This window comes from Muscardinus avellanarius (genome assembly GCF_963383645.1).
Source record: "Muscardinus avellanarius genome assembly, chromosome: 19".
Classification (NCBI taxonomy): Eukaryota; Metazoa; Chordata; class Mammalia; order Rodentia; family Gliridae; genus Muscardinus; species Muscardinus avellanarius.
Window position 1 is genome coordinate 42153767 of NC_137805.1, and position 12741 is coordinate 42166507.

At 39.2% G+C, this 12741-nt stretch overlaps 1 protein-coding gene across 2 annotated transcripts in view; it reads left to right on the top strand.

The window, feature by feature from the left end:
- RBL1 (RB transcriptional corepressor like 1) overlaps positions 1–12741 on the top strand; it is a gene marked incomplete at both ends in the record, with an annotated part of 69352 nt that overhangs the window by 9031 nt on the left and 47580 nt on the right. For both annotated transcript variants that reach the window (XM_080716305.1, XM_080716306.1), the window contains 8 exons: positions 1700–1900; positions 3191–3255; positions 3352–3480; positions 3600–3760; positions 6313–6362; positions 7404–7590; positions 10011–10177; positions 12151–12263. In XM_080716305.1, the coding sequence (XP_080572431.1) occupies positions 1700–1900; positions 3191–3255; positions 3352–3480; positions 3600–3760; positions 6313–6362; positions 7404–7590; positions 10011–10177; positions 12151–12263 (1073 nt within the window). The remainder of the gene's footprint in view (positions 1–1699; positions 1901–3190; positions 3256–3351; positions 3481–3599; positions 3761–6312; positions 6363–7403; positions 7591–10010; positions 10178–12150; positions 12264–12741) is intronic.

Consider the following 12741-nt stretch of genomic DNA (forward strand, 5'->3'; position numbering starts at 1 on the left):
ACTGCTAGCCAGATGCTGGGACCCGCCTGTAATCTCAGTATTTGGGAAGCTGAGACGGGAGATTCACAGGTTGGTGGCCAGCCTCAGCAACTAGCAAGACCCTGTTTCAAAATAAAATAGGGCCAGGGGTGTAGATCAGAAATAGGAATTCTATCCCCAGTACCATCACAGCAAAGCTTGGAAAGTGTGCCAGGAACAAAGGAGGCTGACTCCACAACCAAAAAATGTATCATAGACTCAACTACAAGGTTACAGTGTACATGGCCAGCAATGCTATCCCTTCCCCTAGTAGTTGAATATTGCTAGTTATTAGGAATTGACCAAGTTTTCACTGCTCTGAACCACCAACTTCAGATTTAGAATGCCAAGCAGATGATCTGAGGACAGATCTCAACGGATGTGCTTCATCCTAACTTCAGTGAAGCTGACCTATCTACAGAAAGATACGGGAAATTCTTCAAAGGAAAGGGGTTTCACATTCACAGAATGAAAAGTCTTCTATAGGAACTAATTTGTAAACAAACAAAAAATTGGCAAATGTTTTTGCTATTGATAAGAATGTCTTAGTGTATCGGATTTTAGCATGTCCACAGTTAAATATCTATGACAAATTAGTTGATGATATATATCTTCATTAGATTAAATTACAAGTATTATCCTGTATGTGGTACTAAACATTTAACTAGACACTCAATTGAGCTTTGACAGAACAAGTTTTCATTCAAAGATCATACTAACAAAATGTACTCAGAATTGAATAAGCCAGGAAGAAAGAGTAATTATCTACTGATTTTACTCTTTTTTTTTTTTTGTTGTTGTTGTTGTTGTTGTTACTATGTGGTTACCTACTTTATTTTTGGTGGTGAAACCATGCCTTGGAACTCAAACACTTGAATTTTACTTCCTACCTCTAACAGTGAGGTGGTTTTGTGATTAACTTCCTTTTTTTGTACTTAGGATGGAATTCAGGGGCAATTTATCTCTGAGCTATGCCTCCCAGCCATTTATTTATTTATTTATTTATTTATTTATTTATTTATTTTATTTATTTTTGTGGTACTGGGTATAAAACCCAGGGGCTTTCTACCACAGGCAGCTTGAGAGTCTCACTATTTTCTGAGGCTATCCTCAAACCTGCAATCTTCTTGCCTTAGCCTCCTACATACTAGGATTACAAACATGCGCTGCCATGCCCAGTTTATAATTTATGGGCACAGCATTGTCTAGGTGCTGTAGACAGTAAAAGAAGCAGGTAGGTACTGTATCTCCCTGCATAGTAGATGACACCATTTATAACCACCAGCTCAAAATCTACATCCAATGGTGCACCAAAATAATTTCATAGCACTTGGGCTTTTGTTGTTTGCTTTTAATAAAATCAGATTTGTTATAATGGTTCTAAGGTTTGAACCCAGGGACCTTCTACCTCTGAGCTATACCCCCAATCCTATTTTATTTTTATTTTGAAACAGGGTCACTCTAAGTTGCTAAGGGCTTCCCTAAGTTGCTGAGGCTGGCCATAAACCTGTGATCCTCCTGTCTCGACCTCCCAAGCATTAATATTACAAGTTGTGTGCCACCAAGCCTGGCTGTAAATTCAGGTTTTTAAATATCCTTAGGCGTGAATAAACTGTATCCTTTTCACTTGATTATATGAACTAATTTTAAAAGTTGCTTTATTTTTCCTGTCTTTTTTTAGCTTAATACAGTTTTTTAGTAAAATGAAGAAGTGGATGGACATGTCAAATCTGCCACAAGAATTTCGTGAACGTATAGAAAGGCTAGAAAGAAATTTTGAAGTGTCTACTGTAATTTTTAAAAAATTCGAGCCAATTTTCCTAGATATATTTCAAAACCCCTATGAAGAGCTACCAAAGTTGCCACGAAGCAGGAAGCAGAGGTGAGACCCTAACCCTACATAACCCACATAAAGCTTGATGCAGGTTTTTCAGGGGAGTTTGGGCTCCCAAAAGTCTGCCTTTTATAGAAGTATCCACTTGCAGGGACTTAAGTTTCTCTTTAAGTCCATGTATAATTACTCTTCTCTGGAAATTCAGGGTAATACTTTCACTTATTTTTCTATATTTTGATTTTGCAGGGAGTACTAGGAGTTGAACCCAGAAACATTCTTCCTCCAAACTACTTTTTTTTAAAATATATTTTTTATTTTATTTTTTGAAACTGGGGATTGAACCCAGAGGCATTCTACTTCTGAGCTACATCCCCAGCCCCATTTTTGTATTTATTTTGAAACAGTATCTCTCTAGCTTGTTGAGAGTCTCACTACTTGCTGAGACAGTCCTCCAACTTGAAATCCTCCTGCTTTAGCCTCCCAAGTACTGGGATTACAGGTGTGTGCCACTTTGCTGGTTTATGTTTTTTGGGTTTTTTTGTTTTGTTTTTTGCTGTTTTTTTTTTTTTTTTTTTTTTTTTTTTTGTGGTACTGGGGGTGGATCCCAGAGGCTTTCTACTTCCGGGCTATACTCCCAGACCTATTTTCTATTTTATTTGGAAACAGGGTCTCACTAAGTTGCTGAGAGCCTCACTAAATAGCTGAGGCTGGCTTCAAACCTGCCTGTTCCTCCTGTCTCAGCCTCCCAAGCGCAGGGATTACAAGCGTGCCACGCCAGCAGGCAATGTTTTTGGTTTTTGAAACAAAGTCTCACTAAGTTGCTGAGGGTCTTGATAAATTGTGAGTCCTTGATCCTGTGATTCTATTGTCTCAGCCTTCCAAATACTGGGATTAGAAGTGTTCCACTACACCCAGTTTATAATCTGTTTTTTGTTTGTTTTTGTTTTGCGGTACTGGGGATGGAACCCAGGGGCATTTTACCTTCAGCTGCACCCTCATCTCTATTTTTTATTCTCTATTTTGAAATAAGATATCATTGAATTGCAGATGACCCCACTAAGTAGTATTGAACTGCGATGTGAACTGATCCTTCTATCTCAGCCTTCGAATGCTGGGTTTACAAGCATGCACCACCTCGCCCAACTATAATCTGGATTTTTAAATGTTGATTTAAAAAAAGGTTACTTACGTTCATTTCATAAGCCATTAGGTTATCTGTTTTTTCTGAATGGAATTTTACATTTAGTTTGAACTTTACTATTTATATTTACTATTTCAGTTTATATGATACTTAATAAACAAGTCATATAAAAATACATTTTTTTTCTCTCTTTATAGGAGAATTCCTTGCAGTGTTAAGGATCTCTTTAATTTCTGTTGGACACTGTTTGTTTATACTAAGGGTAAGGTGACAGTGGTTTTACATTTTATCTGTGAGAATTTGGTGTAATAACATAAGAGGTTTCTGGTTTTTGTGTCTTCTCTTTTTTCTTATAAAGGTAATTTTCATATGATTGGAGATGATTTAGTAAACTCTTATCATTTACTTCTGTGCTGCTTGGACTTGATTTTTGCCAATGCCATTATGTGTCCAAATAGACAAGATTTGCTGAACCCATCATTTAAAGGTAAGACTTTTATTTATTTTGAAAACTAATTTTAATTTTGGGGAGAAGAATTTTAAAACCTAACTATCTTCCCCTCTTTACCCCCCCACCCCATTCCTCTTCATATTCTATCAAACTAGGTCTACCATCAGATTTCCACACTGCTGACTTCAGGGCTTCTGGAGAGCCTCCCTGCATCATTGCTCTGCTGTGCGAGCTACATGATGGACTTCTAGTAGAAGCTAAAGGAATAAAGGAGCACTACTTCAAGCCATATATTTTGAAACTTTTTGATAGAAAGGTACTGTACTTATAAGTGGTTGAGAGATGTTCAGGAGTCAGCAATAGCTCAAAGGGAAAAATGTTCTCAACATTCTAGGACTCAGGGGACAAGATTCCAGGCTTCATTCTTTGGTAAGATGCAGAATTGCCCTATGACCTTGTGTGATATGAGAAACTGCACTCTTGGAGAATGTGACTGAAGATTTGTATTTTCAAACTCATTGTCAGGAACAACTATAGGAGAATTCTAAAGAACAGTTCATCAGTGCCAACCTGATGGAAAATTTATGAAAAACAGGAAGTCTTAGTATGCCAACTAATTTGCCACCACAATTTGAATAACTGCTGTTTACTAAAAGTAGTATAATAACTGTCACTTTAATTCCACGTAAATAGAGCAGATCCACTATAATTTTATAGCCACTTGCAGGCTATCCACCTGCATGAATTATCGAATGTTTTCTCATTGATTAACTTAACTATATTTTTATACTTATAAATTAGCTTGTTGGGGGGGTCTCAATTTCTCAATTGAGCCACCATATAATCTAGTTAGGCCTTCTGATTTTTCTTTGGTAAAATGGATTTTGATTAGGTTATCACTGTGGTCCTCCACTTTGTATTATGAGATATCAATATCTCATAATATATTGTGGGAAGAGGTACTGGGGATTGATTTCTGATATTTATTTATTTATTTATTTATTTATTTATTTATTTATTGTGGTACTGGGGGTGGAACCCAGGGGACTTCTATCTTTGGACTATACTACCAGACCTATTTTATATTTTATTTGATATTTTATTTGGAAACAGGATCTCACTAAGTTGCTGAGAGCCTTACTAAGTAGCTGAGGCTGGCTTCAAACCTGTGTGATCCTCCTGTCTCAGCCTCCCAAGCATGGGGATTACAAGCGTGCGCCACCACGCCCAGCTCGGGTACTGGGGATTGAACCCAGAGGCATTCTACCTCCAAATTACACCCCTGAGCCTGTTTTATTATTTTATTTTGAAACAGCATCTTGCTAGGCTGATAAGTCTCAGTACTTGCTGAGGCTGTCCTTGAACCTGTGATCCTCCTGTCTCAGCCTCCCAAGTACAGGAATTACAGGCATGTACCATGATGCCATGCTGGAGATTTTGTTTTAAAGCATAAAGCCTTCCCTAACTGGTTTCTTCTGTACACAAACTTTTGTTATTTAGTCTTATATTTTCTCCAGTATGGATTTATCATGACTCCTTGTTTGTTAAATATCTCCAACAAAGTAAAATTTTAAAGGAACCAGGGTTTATGTTTGATGTGCTATGCAGACATAATGCACTAGCTCTAGGGTACAATAACTATATATCTTGGTTTGTCTGGATTACTTGGTATTTGTCTGTTGTCTTGGGGTAATTATTATAGCACTTCTTTCATTCCAGAAGTGAAACCATCATCTAAGTGAATCCCTCATTGTATAATAATTTAAATGGATACAGAGAAATTTAAGTGGATACAGAGAAAATATTAGTAACAATATAGTTCTTCTATCTTGCCAGGAATAAGACTATATATTCCTTTTTAATACTTTACTTGCCTGAAGCATTTAATCATTCAAAAATATTAGTTTCCATAGCTGGACGCTTGGAGTCCCAGCATTCAGGAGGCAGAGACTGTAGGATCATGGTTTGTGGGCGGCCTCAGCTACATAGTTAGGCCCTTTGCAACTCAGTGAGATCCTGTTTAAAAAAGTTAAAGACTAAAAAAAAAAAATAGGGCTGGAGGTGTTGCTTGGAGATAGAATGCCCCTGGCTTCCATTCCCCTGTGCCCCCCCCCAAAAAAAAGAAAAATAATTTATAATATTTTATTGCAGCCAGGCATGGTGGCCTACTCTTGTCATCCCAGTACTTGGGAGGCTGAGACAAGAGGATCTAGTGTTTGAGTCCAGACACAGCTCCTTAGTGAGGCCCTCTGCAACTTAGTGAGACCCTGTTTCAAAAAAAAAAATTATTTCATGTTAAATACATTTTACTAGTCTAACCAGGTGTTGTGGTGCAGGCTAAGACAGGAGTGTCACAGTTCTCAGCCTCAGCTACTACTTAGTGAGGCCCTTTGCAACTCAGTGAGACCTTGTTTCAAAAAATAAAGAATAAGAGACAGGCATGGTGGCGCACACTTGTACCCCAGCACTTGGCAGGCTGAGACAGGAGGATCACACAGGTTCAGAGTCAGCCTCAACTACTTAGTGAAGCTCTCAGCAACTTAATGAGAACCTGTTTCCAAATAAAGTATAAAGTAGGTCTGGGAGTGTAGCCCAGAGGTAGGAAAACACCTGGGTTCCACCCCCAGTACCACAAAAAAAAAAAGAAAAGAAAAAGAATAAATAGGGGTGGGGTTGTAGCTGGCAGGTTGAATGTCCCTGGATTCCATCCCCAGTACCACACACACACACAAAAAAAGATTTTACCGGTCTAAAAAGAAATGTTTGGTATGTTGTTTATGTGTGTGAGCAGTATGAATATTTAAAGAAAGTTCATGCTTCTATGTGTGTTAGTATATTTAATTACAGATTAATTAATTTTTCCTGCAGATTTTAAAAGGAGAATGCCTCCTGGACCTTTCCAATTTTACTGATAATAGGTAAGTATTTGGCAGTAATGGTATTGGGCTTATTACAGCCTGCCTACAATGATTTGTTGAAGATTGTTAAGTGAAACAGTTGTATATCAAGGTAAATCTTCCATATTTAAATTCCTTCTGCTTTAATAGCATTAAATGAATTTTGTTACTAGGCCTGATTGGTCTGATTGGTTTTAATACCTTTAAGAAACCATTGGCATTTAAAATAGGGCCGGGTGTGGTGATGCACTCTTGAAATCCCAGCATTAGGGAGGCTGAGACAGGAAGATCTCAGTTTGCGAACAGCCTCAGCTACTTAATGAGGCCCTTTGCAACTCAGTAAGACCCTGTTTCAAAATAAAGAATAAAAAATAGGGCTGGGGGTGTAGCTTAGAAGTAGAATGCCCTGGGTTCAATCCCTAGTACCTCAAAATAAAACCGCCATGCTCTGCTGAGGAACTCATAAATGAGCCCAAAGACCTCTGTATTTGGTTTTACATCTTTTCATTAACCAAATGTTAGCAAACTCAAGGTGTCCATATTTCAAAGCCACTGTTGTTTCCTCAGTGGTTGAGTATCATTTTCTTTCCCTTCACCTAGCTCACTTAGCTTCACCTAGTTTTCGCATTAAATATGTATTTTCTCTTGTTGTTGAAGTAGTTATTACTGTATGTGAATGCAATGTTCATAATCATATAGGAGCCTCTGATACTGTTTGATTAAAAACTAGCAAGTCAGCTGGGCGTGGTGGCACACACTCATAATCCCAATACATGGGAGGCTGAGACCGGAGGATCACGGGTTTGTGGGAGGCCTCAGCTACTTAGTGAGGCCCTCTGCAACTTAGTGAGAGACCTTGTTTGAAAATAAAGAATAAAAAATAGGACTGGGGTTGTAGCTCAGCGGTAGAATGCACCTGGGTTCCATCTCCAGTACCGACAACATAACAAAAACTAGAAAGTCAGGAGTTTTCTCAAGCTTTGGACTATGTCTGTCTTAAATGAGGTCATCTATTGTGTAACTTAATTTTATTCCAGTGGGTTAAAATAATTCTCTTTCCAGCAAAGCAGTGAACAAGGAGTATGAAGAATATGTTCTTACTGTTGGTGACTTTGATGAGAGGATTTTTTTGGGAGCAGATGCAGAAGAAGAAATTGGAACGCCTCGAAAATTCACTGGTGACACCCCATTGGGGAAACTGACAGCACAGGCTAGTGTGGAGTATAACCTTCAACAGCACTTTGAAAAAGTAATATAATCTAGCCTGGCCTCAGTCTTGAATGATCTTTTTCTTTCTCTCTGTGATTTTACTAACAGCAGAAGCATCTTTCAAGTTAAATCTTGAGTTTCTTCTACTAATTTATATTTTCCATGAAAGCTTAAAAGGTAATTTTTTAAAACTATGACATTTCATTATTTTTACCTTGGTTTTTGCTATTAATATTTTGGCTACATTTTCTCTGTACACCTGGGTTTATCATGACATTGTGTGTCTTTTGACATAAAAATTTATGCTTTCTTGCCATCTTTCTTTGCTTCAAACTTAGCCTCTGTTACATCGCCTTAAAATTTGCTTTCCTAGCCAGGCGTGGTGGCGCATGCTTGTAATCCCAGCATTCAGGAGGCTGAGACAGGATCGCGGTTCGCGGACAGCCTCAGCTACTTAGTGAGGCCCTCCACAACTTAGTGAGACCCTGTTTCAAAATAAAGACTAAAAAATAGGGCAGGGGTGTAGCTCAGAGGTCAAATGCCTTTGGGTTACATCCCCAGACCCGCAAAAAAAAAAAAAAAAAAGTTGCTTTCCTACCCATTTGCTTTCCTACTCTTCATGGAGCAAAATACTGTGCTGTCCTCAGATTTCAGCTGTATGACTCTAGAGATTGTTAACAGCCAGAGCTTAATTCTGTATTCACGTGTGAAATGGTTTGGAGGATGACGTCTAAGGAAAACTTCACTCTTCTAGAGTGTATCCATCAGCATTCTTGCATCTATAATATAAAAGACTAATCAGTGTAAAAGAGGAAAGATTTTTCTTACGGTTTCGGGTTCAGTCCATGTGAAGCCAGATCTCAGGGCATGGCTACAGGAAGTGGAGAAAGAGAGCACATGAGCTGTGCTCACATCATGGAGAGAGGAAGCAAAAGAGAGTGGGCAGGGGGAGGAGCATCCATTAACCCCAAGGCCACACCCCAGGGACCCACCCCCAGCCACCCTGTACTTGCCTGGGTCACCACCCAGATAAATCCATTACAGTGGGTTTATCCATTTATCCACTGCTGGGATTGCAGCCCTTTGACTCAGTTACATCAACTCCAAACACTAATTTATGAGCTTCAAGGAGCCATTCTCTATCTAACTATAACATAAAATTGGAAACTTTAGTTTTAGACCGAGCTCTACCATTAACTTTGTTAGCTTTTATATTTATATATACTGGAAATTGAGCCCAGAGGAATTCTACCTCTGAGCTATACCTCCAGCCCTATTTTTTTTTTAATTTATTTTATTGGTGCACTGTCCTATTTTTTTTTTTTTTAAGAGTGTCTCACTGAGTTCCTGAGGCTTGCCCTGAACCTGCAGTTCTGCTTCAGCCTCCCAAGTACTGGTATTACATACACCACCACACCTAGGTCAATTTTGTTAGCTTAAACAAGTTTTTAAAATTCTCTCTGCCTAATTCCTCATATATAAATTTAAAATATGTATATGTTATATTTCAAATTAGTTGTTTTATTTGTTTTTTTTTTTGTGTGTGTGTGTGTGTGTGTTTTGTGGTACTGGGGGTGGAACCCAGGGGCTTTTCAACCTCTGGGCTATACTCCCAGACCTATTTTATATTTTATTTGGAAACAGGGTCTCACTAGGTTGCTGAGAGCCTCACTCACTGAGTGGTAGCTGAGGCTGGTTTTGAACCTGTGTGATCCTCCTTTCTCAGCCTCCCAAGCGCGGGGATTACAAGCGTGTGCCACCATGCCCAGCTGTTTATTTGTTTTTTGTGGTACTGGGAATGAAACCCAGGGGCCTTCTACCTCCATGCTACATTCGCAGACCTATTTTATATTTTATTTGGAAACAGGGTCTCACTAAGCTGCTGAAAGCCTTGATAAGTAGCTGAGGCTGGCTTGGAACCTGCTCAATCCTCCTGTCTCAGCCTCCCAAGTACTGGGATTACAAGCATGCGCCACCACATCTGGCTTCAAATTAGTTTTAAGAAGATAATATAGAGCCTGGCATCGTGGCACACACTTGTAATCCCAGCATTTGGGAGACTAAGACAGGAAGATTGCGGTTCCTGTACAGCCTCAGCTACTTAGTGAGGTCCTTTGCAACTCAGTGAGACGCTGTTTCAAAATAAAGAATAAAAAATAGGGCTGGGGGTGTAGCTTGAAGGTTGAATGCCCCTGGGTTCCATCCTCAGTATTGGGAAAAAAATTAATAGAGATAGAAAGTGTTTTGAAATAGTATTATTCAAAGGCATAGATATTAATTAGCATATTTATTGCTTAAAATTTGGTGGGTAACAAAAGAAGGAAAAGTAAGAATGCCCCTGGGTTCCATCCTCAGTACTGCAAAATAAAAATAAAAAATAGAGAAGATGGTATATGTACCGAATTAATCATATATAGAGGAAAAGTAACTTTTTAATCTCAGGGTTTTATTTTCTGACAGAAACGATCATTTGCACCTTCAACACCACTGACAGGGCGGCGATACTTACGGGAAAAAGAAGCTGTCATTACTCCCGTTGCTTCAGCCACCCAGAGTGTGAGCCGCTTACAGAGTACTGTGGCTGGGCTGAGGGATGCACCAAGTGAGCAACTCATGAATATTTTTGAGTAAGTACAATGACATTGTTTTTACAAATGGTAAATGGCTTTTTAATCTTTTATTTTGGTGGTACTGGGGTTCCTGGAAGCCCTTCTACTTCCGGGCTACACTTCCAGACCTATTTTATATTATTTTTTATTTGGAAACAGGGTCTCTTAAGCCAGCACGGCTGACTTTGAACCTGCATGATCCTCCTGTCTCCGCCTTCCAAGTGCAGGGATTACAAGCATGCACCACCACGCCTGGCCTGTTTTTTTTTTTTTAATCTTTTTAATTAATTTTTTTTTTTTAATGGTACTTGGGATTGAACCCAGGGGTATGCCTACCTCTGAGCTTGAGGTACATCCATAGCCCTAATTTGTTTTTTTGGGTTTTTTACAGTACTAAGGATGGAACTCAGGGGCATTCTACCTCCAAGCTAGATCACCAGCCCTATTTTTTATTCTTTAAAACAAGGTATCACTGATTTGCAAAGGGCTTCACTAAGTAGCTGAGGCTGTCCACAAACCTCGATCCTCCTGTTTCAGCCTCTCAAATACTGGGATTACAAGCATACACCACCACACCCGGCCCTATTTTGTTCTTTATTTTGAAACAGGGGCTCACTAAATATCTGAGGCTGGCCATGCCCAGCTAAATAATTTTTGTGTGTGTGTGTGGTGCTGGGGATGAAACCCAGGGGCATTCTACCTTCGAGCTACACCCCCAGCCCTAGTTTTTAATTCTTTATTTTGAAGCAGGGTCTCACTGAATTGAAAAAGGCCTCACTAAGTAGTAGCTAAAGCTATCATTGAACCTGTGATCCTCCCGTCTCAGCCTCCCAAGTGCTGGGATTACAAACGTACGCCACCATGCCTGGCCTAAACAAATCTAATTTGAAATATCCTTTATTCTGGGCATGGTTGCGCATGCTTGTAATCCCAGTACTTGGGAGGCTGAGAAAGGAGGATTGCAGGTTCACAGCTAGCAAAAAGGCCCTCCACAATTTAATGAGACCCTCCACAGTTTAATGAGACCTCATTTCAAAATAAAGAATAAAAAATAGGACTAGAGGTGTAGCTTGGAGGTAGAATTAGAATGTCTCTGGCTTCAATCTCCATTACCACAAAACAAATAAGTAAATAAATAAATAAATCTAATTTTTTTTGGTACTGGGAATGAACTCAGTGATATTTTACCTCCATACTGTACCTTCAGCCCTTTTTATTTTTTGTTTTGAAACAGTCTCACTAAGTTGTTGAGAGCCTCACTAAGTTACTGAGGCTGGCTCAAACTTAGATCCTCCTGTCTCAGCCTCCCAACTACTAGAATTACAGGGGTATACCACTATGCCCAGCTAAAAGTGTTTTTGTTTTATTTGTTTTTGCAGTTATGAGGATTGAACTCAGAGACATTCTATCTCCGAGCTACACCCCCAGCCCTATTTTTTTATTTTTTTGAAATAAGGTCTCACTAAGTTGTAGAGGGCCTTTCTAAGTAACTGAGGCTGACTTTGAACCTGTGTTCCTCCTGTTTCATCCTCCCAGGTACTGGAATTACAAGTGTGTGCCACCACGCTAAGCTTAAAAGTGTTTTCATATGTTAAAAAAAAAAAAATGTAATTTTACTTGGGAAGCTGAGACAGGAGGATACAGGTTCCAGGTCAGCCTCAGCCAATTAGTGAGGCCCTAAGCAACTTAGTGAGACCCTATTTCAAACTAAACAATAAAATAGGGGTGTGTATATATCTCAGAGATGGATGCCTCTGGGCTGAATCCCCCTTACCACAAAAAAAAAAAAAAAAGAAAAAAGAAATCTAATTTTATATAAAATTTTATAGATCTTTATTATACATTATTTTATATATATAAAATTTTGTTTACATTTATAAGTTTACAAGTGATACTAGAACTTTGACTACTAAAACCCAAACTAATTCTTGAAGGGAGAAATGCCAGTAATCTCTGTTTTTTCTGGTAATTAGTGTGCTCTTGTTTTGTAGATCTTGTGTGCGGAATCCTATGGAAAGCATTATGAAAATAGTGAAAGGAATAGGAGAGACTTTCTGCCAACACTACACTCAGTCAACAGACGAGCAGCCAGGGTCTCACATCGGTAAGAAGAGAAAGTAAAGTTGGTATAGCCTTGAAATTGATAGACTGTTGCTGGGCCTGGTGGCACATTACTGTAATCTCAGTACTTGGGAGGCTGGGACAGGAGGATCACAGGTTGGCGGCCAGCCTCAGCTACTTAGTGAAGCCCTCCATAACTTAGTGAGATGCTGTTTCAAAATAAATTTAAAAATTGGGCTAAGGTGTAGCTGAGAAGTAGACTTCTCCTGGGTTGAATCCCCAGTAGCACTAAATAAATAAGTATAAATATCTAAGAATAACATAGGGCTGGAGGTGTGGCTTGGAGGTAGAACGCCCTTGGGTTCAATTCTCAGTACCAAAAAAAAAAAAGAAAAAAGGAAGCTGGCATGGTGCACACGCTTGTAATTCCAGTACTTGGGAGGCTGAGACAGGAGAATTGCAGTTCACAGCCAGCCTCAGCAACTTGTGAGGCCCTCTGCAACGTAGTGAGACCCTGTTTC